Below are 18,536 nucleotides of genomic sequence, written 5' to 3'. Positions count from 1 at the left end.
GGGTTCGCATGTTGTTTGAGCCCAGGACTTTTTCCGCAGGGTGGCTTGTTAACCACCATAAATAACCCAACAGCTAACCAGGGCTTCTCAAGGCTGCTTGACTGAGAAAATTAAGCCACGCTACGTAGTTACCAAGGCAGTCTGTGGAAAATGTTCTGGGTTCAGCCATGCTGGTCCATGGTTCAATGAACCACAACATGTTAACCCTCAACCACTGAGTGTGGGTTAACATGTGCGGACCCAGTCATTCTGAGTCTTTCTTTAAGAAAGACATCTAACATATTAAATAATAAAGTAATTTCCTAGCTTAAGGGTGAAGCAGAACCCTTGGGTCACCTTCTCTGCCACTGCGGCATGAACTAGACCCAAGTGATACTTTACCAGATGGAAGTCTGTAGCATCCCTTTTCCCCTTAGAAGTGTGGTTCGGTGTGGCTGTGTAGAGGAATAGGGGGAAAACAGAACAGATGCTGCATTTGTTTTAAGTCGTTTGCTTCTGCTCTTTTGGCTATTTCCATAACGATTATGCGTCCCACCGCCATTGTCACCAGCTGCTATCACTCCTCCTTCTCAACACTGCTACCACTTGCTTGCTTGGCAGGCAGAGAGCCAGCGAGCAAGTAGGCCGTGGCGTCTGCTGCCCCTCCTTCACCACTGTTGTCTGGGCCAGAGCGAGAGGCAGGCTGCAATGACGAAGAGGAACTCTAGGGGGCCAATTAGTGGACCCCTACTGGCATACAGGCCCTCAGTCACTGCCCAACTGTGCCTACCCTTCGCTCCAGTTCTAGCCAATTTCAAAATTTGGGAAGTCAGTACCGTCAATACAACTACACTTGGATTAGTGTTACAGTCATGGTTCTCATGACATGCTAAGCCATGTGTACCTCAAAATGATTAACTACCAATAATAATAATAATAATAATAATAATAAATAATAATAATAATAATAATAATAATAATATCATCATCCTGCCCCATAGCCAAAGCTCTCTGGGCAGTTAACAAAGTTTAAAAACCAATATACAAAATTTAAAACCATAAAAGCAGACTACATACCAACTATCCAGGAGTCAGTTAAAAAACTCAACGTACGCTGTTAAATGCCTCGTAGAAAAGTTTTGACCTGGCGCCGAAGATAACGTTGGCGCCAGGCGAGCCTCGTCGTGGAGATCGTTTCAGAGTTGAGGGGCCACCGCTAAAAAGGCCCTCTCCCTTGTTACCATCCTCTGAGCTTGGTGGGAGATTCAGGACAGATTACAGGGAGGACCTCTTCACACAGCACAGAGTTAAACTATGGCATTCACTAGTGATGGCCACCAATTTGGACATCTTTAAAAGGGGTTTGGATAAATTCCTGGAGAAGGCTCTCAATGGCTACTAGTCTTGTGCTGCCTCCAGTATCAGAGGCATTAAGCTTAAACATACCAGTTGCTGGGGAACATGGGTGGGAGGGTGCTGTTGCACCATGTCCTACTTGTGGGTCCCTGGTCCACAGCTGGTTGGCCACTGTTTGAACTGAGTGCTGGACTAGATGGACCCTTGGTCTGATCCAGTATCAGGGCTCTTCTTAGGTTAACACCCCTGAGATGATTCAATTCCATTTCAAACATCCACCTCTGTCCCCCCCCCCAACCCCCAGGTTACCCTGGGGGTTGGATGAGATAAATAGCAAAAGCCCAACCCCTCCCCCCTTGGCATTATGTACACACGGCTCACTTCCCCACCCCAAAGAACGAAACGGGACGCCATCCTTAAATGTGTCAATTCCTTTTTAATGTTTTCAAAAAAATAAAAAGGTCTATTTTGAGCAACTGCGGTTAGGGAGGAAACCTTTGTTGTTTTCGCGCTCCATGAATTGTGAGCATTTTCACAGTTAGACTCATGCATGGGGGGGGCGGGGGGAGGAGAAGAGGAATAGAAAGAAACAAACAGACCGACGTTTTGCTTTTTCAGGTCAAGAGCGGAGTTCTGCATGAACACAACCGACAGAAGGCTCCCATACAATCCAAGGCACCTCCTTCCTTCCTACCTTCCCTCCCTCCCTCCCACCCTCCGTTCAATGGGGAATTTCAGGTAACATGAAATACAACAGCTACACCAACCTCTAAGTTCATTTGGTTTTGGTTTTCTTTCTTTTTTTAACAAGATGATTCTACGGCGATTTTGTACAATTTTTTAGGCATACTTTGGATTTTGCAGACACAAGAACTTTTGCTGTTCTTCAGAAAGAGACGGCCGGGTTTTCCCTTATTTTGCAGCCAAAAAGAAAAAAAAGGGGGGGTATTTACATTTTTGCCATGCTTCCCTTCCTACTGAACCCCAAGGCACACAAGCATAGATGCCAACGTGGTCACGATCCAAGCCCTACGAACCTTCTGCGCTTCTGGCTGCTTCCCACCCCATGGTCTGAAGGGGGGAAGAGTAGAACGATTCCTTCCCTTTTGTAGGCTAACTGCAAAAGCGACCAGAGATTTCGCGAAAGCCATCACTGGATTTCAAGGATGACCCTGGGGGGGTGGGCGTGGGAAGGGGTGTGTGGAAACAGTCTAACATCTCTTTGCAATAGGACAGAAATATACAACTACACTCTAGAGATGCTTGGAGAAAGCTAGACGGTTTCAGGTTGCGGGCTCTTTTGCACATCTACTTCTGAAGACTCTTAAGCGTTGGGAGGGGAGAACTAGAAAAGGAAAGGGGGTGGAGAAAGGTATGGGGAATCTCCTCTAGAAATGATTGTCTCTAGTAAAGACGGACAGACAAACAAGACTGCAATATCAAGCGACCAACTTTGGACAGCATCTCGCCCACGAAACAATGATCGGAAGCGAACCGCAATAAGGCCACGATGATGGAGAACGGGGACGTGAAAGGGACCGGATCACGAGGAACGTGGGCCCATGCGATACCCCAGACGCGGGAGTATTTCCTTTCGAAAACGGCTTTGGGTGTGGCAAGAACGTATATGCAGGTGGCAAGAACGTATATGCAGAACCAGGCCAGAAATACATGTCAAGATGGGGCTTAATTTTATTTTACAGCGAAATCACCAGCTTTGTTTTCCCCAGTCTGTACTGGAGGCAATACTGGGCGAAATGGTGAGAGAATTGGGACTCTCTGCAGCAGCAGCTGACGACGCCCTTCTTACAACTAAGGCGACTTTGCAAGAGAATAACCCTTTCGGAGAAAATGTCTGGCAGGATTTAAAAAAACAAAACAGCTTTGGGTACCTCCTTTTAGACAGATGCTACCCCCCCCCCAACTCTCATTTCTGTGTTTCTCTCTGCCTGCTCAAGTTCAGCTTCGAGACTTTTTCAAGCAAGTTAAAACGGCAGGATGTCTGTTGCGGAATTAAAGATTCTCTTTTTTGTTAGTATTAGTATTAGTATTATTATTTATTAGTTCTTCTTCCCACTTAAAGGCCATTGTTGAAGCATTTTACAGTTCTCCTAGTGCAAAAGGAAAAAAGAAAAGGAATAAAAGGAAAAGAAAAGCAGTAATTGAAAACGAAAGGGAAAAAGAAGTTGCTGCCTTTCTTCCCCCAGGCAACCAAAACGAAACCAAAAAAAAGAACTCTTTTTTTTTTACTGCAACATATACACATTAAATATAGTATACAGTCCATGCAGCGGTGCAGCCATGGTAAAGGAGGCGGAGGCTCCCTGCCTTCAGTTCGCTAACAGTCCGTGTTCCTTGCGCGCCGTGTCGCCCCACCGTCGCCCGCCTCCTAACCCGACTTGAAGAGCAGAATTGCAACCTGGCCCAAGTAGAAATAGATGAAGTGTTTCGTCTCGTGCGTTACGTAGCTGCCGAAATTCCTGCCCACGATGCAGTGCCAAGTGGGGTTGTATTTCTTGTCAAATTCCTGAAGGGGACGGGCAAAAGGGAGGAGGGGAGAAAGAGAAAAGCGTTACTGATATGGCATCCGCGAAAGCAAGAGCGCTTTAGGTTACTGCCCCCCCCCCCCCGAGGCACTTACAATCTCAAAAAAGTGTGGCACAGGAGATAACAGGCAGAACAGGAGAAAACGTGTGTGTTTATTTCAGTTGCTTATATATCTATCGTGGCACAGAGGTTCCGAGCTGTGACATGCTGGAAATTCTGAGCTACAAGAAGAACTTTGTACACTGGGGGATTCCGAGCTATGGGAAGAGCGTTGTGTTGCTAAGTAACAGGATATATAAACACAATGGGGGCGGGAGCTGGGGGAGGAGGCCAGGCGGCTTGCCAGGGCACGCAGAGGCCTCAGATAAGCCCCGCCAGTTGGTGGGCAGGGAAGCAGGGGGTAGCGGCTTGGAGGAGGGAGAGTCCAATAGACTCCAAGTCGGCCTCACACCCAACTTTTCCAGGCGCCTGCAGAAAAGGCAGAAAAGTATGCTACTGAGCAATAAAGTATTAGCATGTAAATAGTGTGTGCGAGTCAAGCTAGTATATATAGGCTTAGTTACGGCAGCTTAGAAGAAAACAGCTAAGCAAAAACCCAGCTGAGTCTAGGACCTCGAACCAAATCCAGCCCAACTGAGATTTCTGCAGATGCCTAGGCCCTCTTCTTCTGAGCCTCCCTTGACCCCAATTGCTCGGTGGTTTCCTGAATTCCGCCACTCTTTTCTCCCCCAATTCGAATTGGTTGAGATCACTCTCCTAAAGCTTAGCTACTGACAGTCCCAGATTTTAGCTAAAATATGCTGGTATTCTGGCCCTTTGGCCCCACCCACCAGGGGCGGGGCTAGAGGGGGCATGAGGGCAAGCACTTCCCCAAAGAGCTCACCCACCCATTACTGGGCTCCTGTCATTCCTTGAAGGAAAGGCACTTCTCACATGTACAAGAGAATTCCTATATCATCATCCCTGTAGCTCTTCGACAGTTTATTATTATTATTATTATTATTATTATTTATTTATATAGCACCGTTCAGATGTGGCATTTCAGCCAACGAAAGGCTGAGCATTTTCCAGTTACTGGCCTACTCTTCAAGATGCCAACTAGCCCAGCGGCCATCCGCTGAGGAGAAAGAGGAAACCTCTGACACGCAGGAGAGAGAATTCACTGAATTTATTATTTATATACGGGGTCTCTAACAGCACCCCCCCAAAAAGGAAAGAAATTCTAACCACAAATTAACATTTTTCAAAATTAAAGTTAATTTCCCTTTCTGTGGTTGTGGGTTTGGTTTCTAGGCGGCTTTTTTTTTTTATTTCTACCTTTTAGGTTGCCTAGTTGGCTGGGGATTATGGGACTTGCAATCCACATGAAAAAGAAAAGGCTTGCCATCAGCGCTTTCATTGGTTGGTTTCTCGTCCCGGCACTTCCTGTCCACCCTATAACCCATGATTTTGCTATCTCTTCTTTCTCCCCCAAACGGCCCCCCGTATGAGCCTCCTTTTCTAAGCCTTTTCCTCCAAGACCTCCGGCTTATTTTATCCATCGTTTTCTAGATGGCTGCCCACGTGCCCATTACAGCAGCTCAGCCAATAGCGGCAATCAGCCCAGCCAGTCCCTTGAGTGAGAGGCAGGTAGCTGAACCAATCCCAGACAGAGGGCTCAATCCCTGCCACAAACCCCATCAACGCTCCCACCCTTTAAAAGGGGCTTTATTTTAAAGAATTTTTGTAAGCTGCTTTGGATACTGTTTCCAGCAGAAAGGCAGCCTAGAAATAAAACCAGATTAGACAAATCCAGCAAGTATAGTCCTACTTTATATTGATAGTCTTATTTTATTCATTCATTTCCACCCACACCCTGCCTCCAAATAGCCACCCTTCATTTTAAAAGCACATCCAGGGCAGTTTCTAATAGCTGATAATACACAGTAATTGTGCTCCCTGATTGATGGTGCTAGCCAATTTGTTCGTTAATGATGGTGTTGTGGAGGACTTGGTTTTAACAATGTTTTATATTAACGCTTTTGTACATATTATGATGCATTTGAACCTTATTTGTAAACGGCTTAGAATTTTTTTTTAAAATGGTATGCAGCATGTAAACTTACTAAATAATTATTAATAATTCTATATAATTATTATTAAGATTAATCCCTTTAAGCCACAACAGACAGAAGCAACCTACACGTTCAGTGGTACCAGTTGTAGGGAGAATGGTGTTCGCTAGAACAGCGGTGGCCAGAAGGTAGATCTCCAGATGCTTTGGACTTCAAGTCTGAGAAGCCTCTGCCAGTAGGGCGAATGATCAGGAATGCTGGGAGTTGAAGTCCAACCATCTGGAGATGACCTACTGGACTCCCCTCCAACCATCTGGAGATGACCTACTGGACTCTCCTCCAACCATCTGGAGATGACCTACTGGACTCTCCTCCAACCATCTGGAGATGACCTACTGGACTCCCCTCCAACCATCTGGAGATGACCTACTGGACTCCCCTCCAACCATCTGGAGATGACCTACTGGACTCCCCTCCAACCATCTGGAGATGACCGACAGGACTCCCCTCCAACTCCATGATTCTAGAACCAGAAGGTAAATCACCAGGTGTTTTAGGACTTCAGCTCCCAGAAGCCTCTGCCAGCCTGGCCAATGGCCAGGGATGCTGGGAATTGAAGCCCCAAACATCTGGAGATCTACTTTCTGCCCACACCTCCTCCACTAATTCCTGCCTAGGTGAACCCCGGGCCTGTTCCAGCAGGGCTGCTGTGAGGATCTCCCTGGCCACGTACCTTTTTGATGTACGCCGCAATGTCCTTCTCTATGTTGTACTTCTCCATGGCCTGCGTGGCACAATCTACAGCATCCTGCTGCATGTCCTCGGACATGTCCGCATTCTTGATCACAGCCTTCCTGTCAGACATGATGGGCCTGCGGAAAGGGGACAGAGGTGAAGGCCAAGGCATGAACCAACCCACCGCAGGTCTGCTTCTAGCAGCATCTAGATCTTGCTGTTTACCTGACTCCACCATGGCCTACCAGGCTGCATAGCTCAAGATGTTCAGAAGAGTCTAAACTAAGTCGTTACCCAAGCTGTACAATTTGTCTTTTTGCTGCAATCGTTGGTGGAGTTTCAAGTTCTGCCAAATCCAGGAGGGATTATTCCCGGCCTCTCTCAACCAGCTCTATAAACACACCCACAAAAGCCACCAGTCCACAAGAAAGTACTCACTGTCCATTATACCCGGGGGGGGGGGGGGGTCAAACCTCTTTCTTTCGGACCAAGGACCGAATTCTATTTTGGAAATAGAATTCTGTTTTATTTTCTCAGAATGCACCAGATGCTGATTGGGGGGGGGGGATTCCAATGATGGGCAGGGCCTGGAGGTGACAGCTGGTTGGCCAATGTGGGAATAGAATGCTGAATGAGATGGACCTTTAGTCTCATCCTGCAGCCTGCCCCAACCTAGCATGTTGGACTACAAAACCCATCACCCCCAGTCACAGAATCCACCCCCTTCTTCCAGAATGCCCCGGAGGCATTTAGGGGTGGACGAGTGGAAGGACGGCAGCCGTCACATACACAAAATGCCCCCTCCCTAGAATGGTGCAGCATCTGGTGCATTCTGGGAAAACAAAATGGCGGGCAGCTGCAAAACTCAGCGGCTGGAGCTGGAGAAACGTTTGCTGTTAGACTATTGGATAACGAGGACGTGGGATCTCTTTTGGCCCGAGGGTCAAATCCCATTTCAGAGAAGTTCTTGTGGGGCCTAAATTCCGGGGGGGGGGGGAAACCAAAGAAAAAAGGGGCAGGGCCTAAAGCGTGAGGGGGAAAGGGCGGGGCTTAAAGCGCTTCCGGCTAGGAACTTAGCCTTAGGAGAGGCATTACAACCTTTCAGAATGCGGGAGGGGGGGCAGAATGTGTAAGAGCCAGGAAACCACCAAACAATAGGGTGAGGGGAAAAGGAGGTGGGGCCAGGGGAAGGGGGCGTGGTCACTCAGGGGCGTGGTCACTCGGCGTCCTAGATCTGGCCCACTGGGCCAAGGTTCAACACCCCTACTTTAGGCAGTATGTCAGAAATTGTTTGACAGCCCAGCAGATGCCTCTACTGGCCTCCTACCCACCCCACACATTTGCACCCTTTTTCACAGTCCAAGCAGACAGTTTCATCAAGCGGGGGCTCTCTCTGCGACTAGGTAGGCCCCGCATTAAGCAGGCTGAGCTCAGCTGCTCCAGGCATCCACAGACCAACTCTCCTTGAATGCTCCCCCTCCCAAACTCTGCCCGCACAACCATTTAAAGTAGCAGAAATCACAGCAGGGCCTTCCTAGACTCATCTTAGTCCCCCAAACTGCAGCACAAGCGAGAACTCCCCTACGTCCTCCCACCCCACCCAGCTCTCTATATGCGCTTCAGAAATTGGCAGGACGAGAGGTGGCTCAGGGCAAAACTGGCTCATAAGCCAAGCCCTTGTGGGCTCATAACATTATGTGCCAACATGGTGAAAGAAAAGCCACACTCAAAGCAATAACAGATACGCGGTTCCATCTCTGAGGCTAAGCACATGGGTTGGACGCAGGACCTCCGCATGATCCTCCCTCAGCGGTCACCCCTCGCAAGCCGTTCAGAGGGAAATAAGAGGGGGAAATGGGGCAATTCCATCTGCCCAACTGAAGGATTTTTCCATTTTTCCTCTTCCCTCCCCACCGCGCTTTCCTTGTGTGTCGTGTCTTTTTAGATTGTAATGTCTTATTCTACGAACTGCAAGTCTGAGAGTCTTTTTTGTTGTTGTTGAAGAGAGGGATAAAGACACTCCAAATACATAAAATAATAATCCACCCCACCCTCTGACCAAGTTTCAAGCACGTCATGTGTTTTGTTAAAAAAAAAACCACACATCTGGCAAGGCAGGTCAGGTGGGTTTACAAAACTAATATTTCTAGTTTGAACCCCACTGGTAAAGGTAGCGGTGAGACCAAAGCAAAACCCTACCCAAACTTAGACACAGAGGCCACAACTATGATCAGACCCGAAGGCCACGGCAAAGCTGAGCTGTCTCCCTTCAAGTCTAGCCCACATCAGCATTCACATGGTTAGCTGTGCCAAGCGAGCAGATTTCAAAACAAAAGGGTCCTTTTAGCTCAGCTTAGAATCAAGGCCGATTGATACGCCCAACAGAATCAAACCGTGAAGATGTTCCTGGACTGTACCATTGCAGGCGAGGGTTGGCATGTCTGAATACCACCCCAGAGGAGAGATTCCCTGCACATGAGAAAATAGCACCCATAGTAGTGCAAAAATAGCATGTGTTTTTGGCAGGGCAAACAACTAAAACATGGATGCCCTCTCCCGTGTGTATGTGTTGCAGTTGAGTGGAACAGATAATCAGTTATTGCTTTGGTTAGCTGTGGATCTGAACTAGAGTAGAGTTGAAAACCAAGTTTCTAAAGCATTTCCCTCCAGGCCAAGCCTCTTTATAGAGCTGGGATGGGGAAGGCGAGGCCCTCCACGTGTGTTGGACTACACCTCTTGGACTACAGCTCCCATCAACCCCAGCCAGCACAGGGGAGAAAATGGGGATAGTCTTCAAAATCAAATCCCGGTAGAATTCCTTTCAGCTGCTATTGGACTGCAACTCCCAGCTGCCCTAGCCAAATGAAGCTAGTGGTGGAAAATGGGAGTTGTAGCCCAACACCTGAAAGATGGGAGTTGTAATCCAAGATCCGGAAGGCACCGGAGAGCAGGAGGCTGTCATAGAGTCCGGATGTTGTTGGAATGCAAAATATATTTTGATTATATATGCATCTTCTCCTTCAGAGCTACACTAACTTACTGTCCACTTCTGGATCCAGTACAAACTCCTTGTTTGTCGTTTCAAAGCTCCCCCTGCCCCATCTTTTCCCTTTTCTATCTACATGCATGTCTAGCAGAGGCCTTTGCTCATCCAGACCCACTCCCTCAAATGTTAATTATTTTTTAAAATTTAATCTCTCGCCTCAAGGTGGCCCGCTAGAAAACCCAACTTAAAAAACAAGACCTTTACAAAAAACGCAATAGAAAAACCATTAAATTAAATACACAATAAAAAACAAACAGCACCAACCAATGAACAGCTCCTTCACAACAGACCAGTTTATATAGCTGAATAAAAAGGTCTTTGCATAGGTGTGCGCAAGGGGTGTGCCGGGTGTGCCCAGGCACATCCTAATGTCTCCAGCAATAAGCGCTGAATTGAGGGGGCCATTGAGTAGGGATCCAGAGGGGGGATCGAGATGCAGCAGGAATGGTTCTCCAGCTGCCCTCCCCGACAGCATGCTGTTGCTCCTGGAAGCAGGAGCAAAAAGGAAGAAGGCTAATATTGCCCCGTAAGGTAAGCCAGTGTCACACAAGGCCGCACCAAGGCTGAGGCTGGAGGAGCATCTCACCATTCTATTATTATTATTATTATTTATTTATTTATATAGCACCATCAATGTACATGGTGCTGTACAGATAACACAGTACATAGCAAGACCCTGCCGCATAGGCTTACAATCTAATAAGTTGGACTTCCCGCAGCCAGGCAAGCTGAACCCGGAGTAGGACATCAGCCTGGTGAGGTTGTGGCCTCTCCCACACTAGAAGCCTTCAAGAGGCAGCTGGACAACCATCTGTCAGGGATGCTTTAGGGTGGATTCCTGCACTGAGCAGGGGGTTGGACTCGATGGCCTTGTAGGCCCCTTCCAACTCCGCTATTCTATGATTCTATCAGCGTCTACCGAATTTAATAAATGAATAAATAAAAATAACATCCTTTATGACTGAGTATTCAATAAATTATCACCTTCAATTTTTTTAAAAAAGGAACTACCTAAGTGCACGCCCTAATGAACTGTGCTGTGCATGCCTATGAGTCCTTGCTTTCTAGCGGAGACATATGAGAGGGGTCCAACCTGGCCTCTCTCAGCAGCGCTCCGCGCTTTCTCCCTTGCTGACGCAACCGTTTCCCCAAACGCCTGGAAGACAGCCTCTTCGCTTCAAATCTTCCCTCAAAATCCACCTTTTGCGTTGCCGTGACTCCCCGCCTCCAGACGCCACTATAATCAGGCCTAAATATGTGCAACTGAAATAGATGTTTATATTCCACACACACACACACACACACACACACACACACACACACACACACCATTCGCTCTCGCCTCAGGTTCCTTCTCCTACGGGGAATTCTGAACTGTAAGCCGGTCGGAGCAGAGATCTCTCTGTTTCTACTTGGAGTGCCGTACTCACGAACGGCACTGCGTAAATAAACGGGATGTCAATTCCCCAACCTGGTTACAAAGGCCCGAAGTCAGCATTTGCATGCAGGATTCCACCAACGGCCGCCAAAACCTGCAGTCCTGATGGTTTTCCGCACCCACACACATTCGCCGCCCACTTAAATAACTTGGTCACACACACAAGCTGGTTTATAAATGGCCATCCGCAGGCATAAATAGCCACTTACCCACACACATTCGTGAAGACAAATGTCTCTCTCTACGCAGCTGTCTTAGAAACAACAGACCCTGCAGGGTTAACAAAGGCCTTGATACATGGATGAAACTGCTGTAGAGAAGCTGCAAGATTTCTCTGTGGGCACGGCCAGCTTTACACGTTTAAACACCCCTTTTTCAAGCCACAGGACAGCCTGCCCCCTCCAAAACTAGCATTCTTAGGGACTGTACTTTTGCGAGGGGGGGGGAATAGAGGTTACCCAACAGTCAATTCCTGGTGAATTCGCAGAGATACCATTCCCAGGATTTTAGAGAGGAGAAACCATGATAGTGAAAGCTAAACTTCTAAATAAGTTACTAGTCCATATGTTTTACATCTCACACAGATACAATTCTCAGGATTTTAGAAGCCATGACAGTGAAAGCTAAACTTCTAAATAAGTTACTAGTCCACATTATTTACATTAGGGTTGGGGAATGTATGGACTTCCAGCTGTGGCTGGCCCGCAACTCCCATCATCCTTCACAGCAGGCCAGGCTAGCTGAGGCTGATGGGAGCTGTAGTCCCAAAACATCTGGAAGACTCCATGTTCCCCATTCCAGATTTAAATGCTACCAGCCTGCCCCACGGCATATCAATACAAGACATTTGTGGCACGTCACACAGAGGTCAGAATCACTTCTGGGCCTTGCCCACAGGCAATCAGCTAGCCAACATGGGCAAGTAGGCATTTCATGGTGGCGTTCAACGGATTTCAAACGGGCTGAAGTTTGCAGCAGCACAGAGGCTAGAGGGAGTTTAAGAGATTTCCAGCAACTTTGCAAAACTACGCTTTTCAGGCCACGGCCATTTGGATTGGCAGGAAACAAGTCTGCTGTTGCAGTGTGGAGCATTTCCTTTCCTAATCATGCAACACGTGAGCAAGGATCAAGCCCCAATCTTTACTCAGGAGATGTCCCCAGCTTTATGCACCAGAGGGAGTTTAGCATACCTTGCAAAATTTCTCCCTTGCAACCCCGTGGACTCTTGTGTACCTGGAGTAGAATTTTAAAAATATATCCCTACAGCAGCTTTGCCCAGATGTTGTGGACATCAACTCCCCAGCCAGCCTGACCAGGAAACCTGGAGTGGTATTCCAAAACATCTGGACAACCCTAGCTTGAAGAAGGCTGCCCTATAGCACTGGCGGGAGACCCCAAGGAATCCTAAACAGGCTTTCTGTGAAGGACCCCTCTCCAACCTGATGCCTTCCAGATGTGTTTGGAATGGATTCCGATCTAGTGGCCAGGATGGCAGAGCAGATGATGGGAACTGAACTCAACACCTGGAGGGCACCCAGTTGGGGAAAGCTGCTGTAAGTCATGCTGGGACTTCTGTTGTAAAATCCCAAACTTGTTCCTCCCAGAACAAGTTTCCACAGGCCTCTAGGAGGAAGCCGTAATAATTAGGGGTGCAATTCCATGCATGTTAAGACAGAAAAAAAGTCTTCCAACTCCCAGCATTCCACAGCCAGCTATGCTGTCTAAGCATGCATGGGATCGTGCCTTGGACACAATTTGGGAAAAGGGCATAGCTCAATGTTAGAAAGCATGCTGTGCATAACCGATGGTCCCGGGTTCAAATCCTGACAACACCAATTAGAAGGGTCAGACAAAAATGACAAAGGCTGCATTCAGACAACACGATAGTCAACAGGGGGTAATAACCAACTCCACAGTTGTTTATCTAGGGTTTTCTCCCCACACAATGTGATAATAATCAACCATAGTGTGGATTAGGATCAGCATTGAGTTGACTATTAGTCCATGCTGAGTTGACTCATCCCCCGCCCTCCCGCTGGTATCCCATCAGCCATTGCTGCCGAAAACCTATCCTGCTGTCTGGACTGGAGAGGCAGCCTCCGCTTTGACCGCTCTTGCCTCGCAACTCTGTGGGCAAGAAAATAACCTGGGGCGTCCTCCGCACAACACGATAACCCACGGTGGATTAAATAACCAACTGTCGACTATTTAAACCATGGTTGGTTGTTGGTTATCGTGTTGTCTGAACCCAGTCAGCAACTCTTGTGGCACCGATAAGACTTAATAAATATATTCTGGCTTTCGCACATCTGACGCTGCAGAAGAGTGTCCAAGAATGCTTAGGCCAAAATAAATTCTTTGGTCTTCAAGGTGCCACCAGACCTTTGCTGGGGGTTTTTTTTTGGCAAGAGATTAAGGACCAGGCAGGAGAGGAGGGGAAAGACCTCATCCTGGGGGCCTGGAGAGTCCGTGCAGCAGCTTTGTCAGCTGCTATAGCGGAGGCATCACTCCTCAGCAAGTAGATATTCAGGACAGGACAGATGTATGCCTGAGCACGATGAGGTGAATACATCCCCGGGTTACCAAAAGTTGGAGGCTTGCTGCCTCTCAGATAAAACCGGCCACCCCCTCGCTCCTTCTGCTGAAGAGTCACTGGCAATGCGGAGCTATCGAAGGCGGGATGAGCAGAGAACCTATTTTATTCGGTTGCGTATCTAGCCATGTGCTTCATCACCCCACTCGTCTTGGGGCGAGCAACGCAGCCTGTCCTCTAAGCCAGCACTATTAAAAGGGGAGCTCCTTCGACAGGCGGAGGGAGAAGTTGCACCGTGCGAGAAATTCCCACGTCTTGGCAGTGTCCCAACACGGAACAGAAGGAGTCATTTTGTTACAGCAATTAGAGCCCGCTATGCAAGAGGAGGAAAGGAACCCGTTACATAATAGCCACGGCCAAGGTTACAATTATCCACGCCTTTGCTTTCCCTTTGCAATTCAAGGCTGACCGAACATATTCCTCGAGTTAAAAGTACAATTCGGACCAACAGCATCGCAGTGAGGGCGGCCTCACTGATCGCGAACAGAAATAAGGGAGGGGGGGGAATTCAGATTCCCAAACTGGCTTTCCCCATGGCCACTTTGCAGTAAAACCCTTAGAAGCTAGTGAAAGGTTGCTATTCTCTTGGATAAAATAGATAAATGAGCCCTTCAATCCAAGAGCTTGAAGGCATTCACATTTCAGAACCACAGTGGTTCAGACGGGATGAGGCCTAACCTTAAATCCACAAGGCCTGGTTCACAAATCCCTCCCCTGCCAGAAATTCATTGGATGGCCCTTGGTCCAGTCGTCTGGGCCACATATTGCTCCCATTTCACAGGTGGGGCCAATAGAGGCCTTTTCCCTGAGCAAAACTTGACTGCAAAAGCACCCCACAAATTAGGAACACTATACTCCCCCCCTCCTCAATATCCTACCCCATTCTAGTGCGTCCGTCTACTAAGTTGACAAAAGCCAGTTCAGTTCTCAGGGAGCAGATTTAAACACATCCTAACAGGGTCTCCAGGATCATCCTTCCTCCACCTTTCCAAAGTAGTGACTGGCCCTGTTCAGACGACACGTTAAGCCACGGTGCTTAATTAGAACTAAGCATTATGGCTTTGCAATGTTGTGTGAACTACGACTTAGCGTGTCAGGTGAACCATTCCTAACCATGGTGGCTACATAGCCACGGTTTAAACACACTCACTAACCATTTGCTGCAAAACAGTTCGCGGCCTAACCATGGTTTAGCGTGTCGCCTGAACAGGCCCACTGTTCAGTCTGTATGTTTTAAGTCTGTATGAGACTTAAAATGTCTCATACAGAGGTGCCGTCAGTTTCAGGCAGGGGTTTTCCCCAGCTCTACCCGGAGATATTCAAAATTGAACCTGTGACCATCTGCATTCAAAGTAGATGTTCTATCACTGAGTTATGGCCTTTCCTCTAAAACTTATTCCTGAGAGGAAAAACAATCCTTTGAGGGAACACTGACACTGCAAAGCAAGGCTATCCTGAAGCAAACTATATGCAGGGCCTGAGTTCTCTATCTGGCAGGACGCTTGGGTCCACACCCATAACTTTTCACCTGTGTTCATCACTTCTACTTGAATCTGACACTCACGTTCGCAAACCCACCACAGCTACGAACTAAAGAACGGCAAGGGACATTCAATATTTCCTGTTTCTCGGGCAAGCTGTCCGTCCTTTACCTTCACACCGCGCACAGCCAAACTATGGAATTCGTTATCACAAGGGACAGTGGCGGGCACCCATTTGGGTGGCTTTAAAAGGGGGCAAGACAAATTCCTGGAGGGGAAGGCTCTCAATGGCTACCAGGCCTGATGGCTATGGGCTACCTCCAGTATCAGACGCAGTATGCCTATGTCCACCAGCTGCTGGGGAACATGGGCAAGAGGGTGCTGTTGCACTCATGTCCTGCTTGTGAGTTTCTGGTGGTTAGCCATTGTGTACGATGGTGTGATCCAGGAGGGCTCTTGTGTATGTATTTTCTCCCTGCATGAACGAACAAAAACGGATGCACAACCACAATGCTTTAGTGTGGCATGCAACAGCAGCCACGCAAGGAGTTGCTTCTCTGCCCTACAAGGGCATCAACGTTACGGCCCTGAACATGGTTTAGTAATTCGCTCGGTATCTGATAGGGCCCTGGGCCTAGTCACTCCAGCCGTAAGGTTGGAGAGATAGTGCCTTTGTCAGAGCAGTCCAACCCAGACCAGGCCTCAATGACAAGCCAGCAATATGGGGGGGGTGTGTGCTGGGGGGGAAGGCACCCCCCCACATCCTCCTCCACAGTCCTTCCAATATATACCTCCCCACACACCCACACCTCACAATGACAGGCATTTCGCTGGCGTGAGCCAACAGCCAAACCCCAGAGCAAGAGCGAAGGGCGAGATCTCGAAGTTGGAATGATTTTGTCCATTGTAAAAGAAAAAAAGCAAGTGTCTGACGCCTGGTGCCCTGCAAGCGTGCTGGACTTCAACCCCCAGCATCCCCAATTAGCCAGCTGGGGATGCTGGGAGCTGTAGTCCCACACAGAAGGCGGGCGCCAGGCTGGGCGAAGGCCGAGCTACAACCTGCTTGGGCCAACAACAACAAAGAAACCCGGGGAACTTTGCTTACGACCATGGAAGACAGTGGGGGGTTTTAACACTCGCGGGAAAAGGTGTCCCCCATTCTTACTTAGGTAAAGCACCTTTCTACAGGGCCATTGTGACAGTGCCACTCACCCCCTGGGCAGAAGAGAAGGGAGGTTCCCTTCCAGTTAAGTCTTTTTTAAGGGGAGGGGGAGAAAAATTTTAGGTAGGCTGCTCATACGCAACCCCCCCCCCCCAAAAAAACACACACACACTTCCTTGGATCCTGCCAAGGCGCAGCTCCACCTGCAGGTCTACCAGAGGCAACAAACGCTCCCTTGCTAGAAAAGGCCTTGGCGGTGGCCAACCGCCCCCCCACCCCACCCCACCCCACCCCCAGCTTTTCCTAGTCACTCCTCTAGAAGAATCCACGCTCACTCGCTCGCTCCCATGATCGGTTTCACCGGCTGGCAAGGGACATGGGCAGCCAACGGATCACAAAGGATAGGCAAGGTGAAGAGGCAGCGCCAACAGGGCCCGATCCGCCGTGCTGCAACTCCACGCTGCAACACAGACCAGCTCAAGTTTACTCCACCCTTCCCCATGCGATGAAGCAACCTCTGGGGGAGTGTGTGTGTTGGATGCCCCCCCCCCCAGATTTTACCCTGCTGCTGGAAAGAGATTTGCAAGGTGGAGGCAGGAAAGGTTTCTTCCTCCCAACCCTTGGAAACCAAAGGCAAAATCTAGCATTCTACCAAGTCCTCCAAAGAGTCTCAATCCAAGGCGATTTCAGGATTGACCTTGTACACAAGGGAGGGGAGCGGAAGAGAGAAGATAATTTTTTCCCTACATTTTTATCAGGATACAAGGAAAGGGGGGGGGGAAGGAGAAGCAATACCTGCAGTCCAGAAAGGAAGGTTCAAGAGATCAGCTGCATTTCGCGGCCCCCTCCACCCCCAAGGTCCAGAAAAGGCGATTCAAGAGACCAGCTGCATTTCGCCCCCTTCCGCCTCACAACTCCAAGTGCTGCAGAGGTGAATGGAGAAGCCAAGGTGGGGATGGAGGGGTGGGGGTGGGTGGGAGAAAGGATGGATATGGCTCCCCTCCTCCCTCCCCAGTGAGGAGGATTGCTCAGGGGTAGCAGAGGGAAATGAAACCAGATCCCCTGGGCCAGGTTCCGTGCAAAAGAAACGCTAGATCGGATTCAACACCCACTGGATAGACCCTTTTTTTGGGGGGGGGGGAAGAAAGAGTAATTGTATTCCACCTTTGCGGGCGGTGAATCGACTTCCAGGCTGCAATCGCGTGCACCCTTCCCCGCGAGTAAACCCCATGACACTCAACCGGGCTTACTTCCGAGTAGACACACACACGATCGCTTCCCCCCCCCCTTTTCCCAAAGTGCAAAAGGCAAGGGGCGTGGATGAAACCAAAACCAAAAAAGGGGGGGAGGTAGGTAGGTAAGGCCGCCAAAGCTCCCCTCCCATTGGGACACAATCCCTCGCCGATCGCCCCGACTCTCCCCACCTACCCACCCTGGACAAGCCCACCTGCGAAAAGGAGAGGAATGCAACGCGATCTCGCCCACCCTTCCCCCCCCCCCAATTGCGCTTACCTTCACAGTGGTAGGCAAAGCCTTAAAAAAAAAAATTCAAGGGTTCTCCCCTTTCCTCCAACAACAGCAAGGCTGCAAGGTTTGCAAACCCCCCAGCCCTAAACCTCCGGGCTTGTGCCTCCCGCCCGGTGCAAAAAGAAAAAAAAACGCGGGGGGGGGCGTTTTAAAGGCTCGGATGCTGTAGATGCGCAAGAGGCGTCTGGAGCATCCAGGGCTTATTCAGCGCAGTAGCAGCGGGAGCAGCGCCGGCACCCTCCGCTCGCGTCCCCCACGAAGCCTCCTCTGGCTGGCTGCCCCGTCCCCCCCTGGGCTGAAATAGGCGCCCCTCCCCTTGCAGCAGCTCAGCCACGCCGCGGCCCCATTGGCTGCCGCAGCGCCTCGGCCCACAGCGACGTAGCGTTCTCCTCTCGCTGTTCTCTGCCTACATCTTGTTTCATCCCATAATGCCACGAGGAAATTGCAGAAGCGGTTTTGGGGGGGGGAGGCGGGGGAGTCTGGTTTTTTTTTTAACTGGTGGGGGGGAATAGGGGTGCGGCTGAAATGGGGTGGGAAGCTTTGCCTTTTTTTTTTTTAACAAAATATATATTTTTGAGCAAGGAGGTGAAAATGCATCTTCTGCTGCAAACTAGGATG

General features: G+C 49.1%; 1 protein-coding gene across 1 annotated transcript; it reads right to left on the bottom strand.

Moving 5' to 3' along the window:
• Window positions 1-3,206: 3,206 nt before the first annotated feature.
• On the bottom strand, window positions 3,207-18,158 carry DYNLL2 (dynein light chain LC8-type 2). Its single transcript, XM_063146705.1, has 3 exons — window positions 17,904-18,158; window positions 6,670-6,808; window positions 3,207-3,862 (listed from the first exon to the last, which is right to left on the bottom strand). The coding sequence occupies exons 2-3, from the start codon at window positions 6,799-6,801 to the stop codon at window positions 3,725-3,727; spliced, it is 270 nt and encodes an 89-aa protein (XP_063002775.1). The 5' UTR covers window positions 6,802-6,808; window positions 17,904-18,158; the 3' UTR covers window positions 3,207-3,724.
• Window positions 18,159-18,536: the final 378 nt, after the last annotated feature.

The sequence above is a fragment of the Elgaria multicarinata genome, chromosome 22 (genome assembly GCF_023053635.1).
Source record: "Elgaria multicarinata webbii isolate HBS135686 ecotype San Diego chromosome 22, rElgMul1.1.pri, whole genome shotgun sequence".
In the NCBI taxonomy this organism is placed as follows: Eukaryota; Metazoa; Chordata; class Lepidosauria; order Squamata; family Anguidae; genus Elgaria; species Elgaria multicarinata.
This window is presented reverse-complemented; position numbering and strand designations above follow the sequence as displayed.

What these genes read in the sequence shown, in the direction of transcription:
- DYNLL2 (XM_063146705.1), bottom strand. Translation starts at nt 6,801, where the DNA reads ATGTCTGACAGGAAGGCTGTGATCAAGAATGCGGACATGTCCGAGGAC. An exon ending in TTGCGGCGTACATCAAAAAG is followed by an intron (nt 3,863 to 6,669) that starts GTACGTGGCCAG and finishes CGTCCCCTTCAG; the next exon opens with GAATTTGACAAGAAATACAA.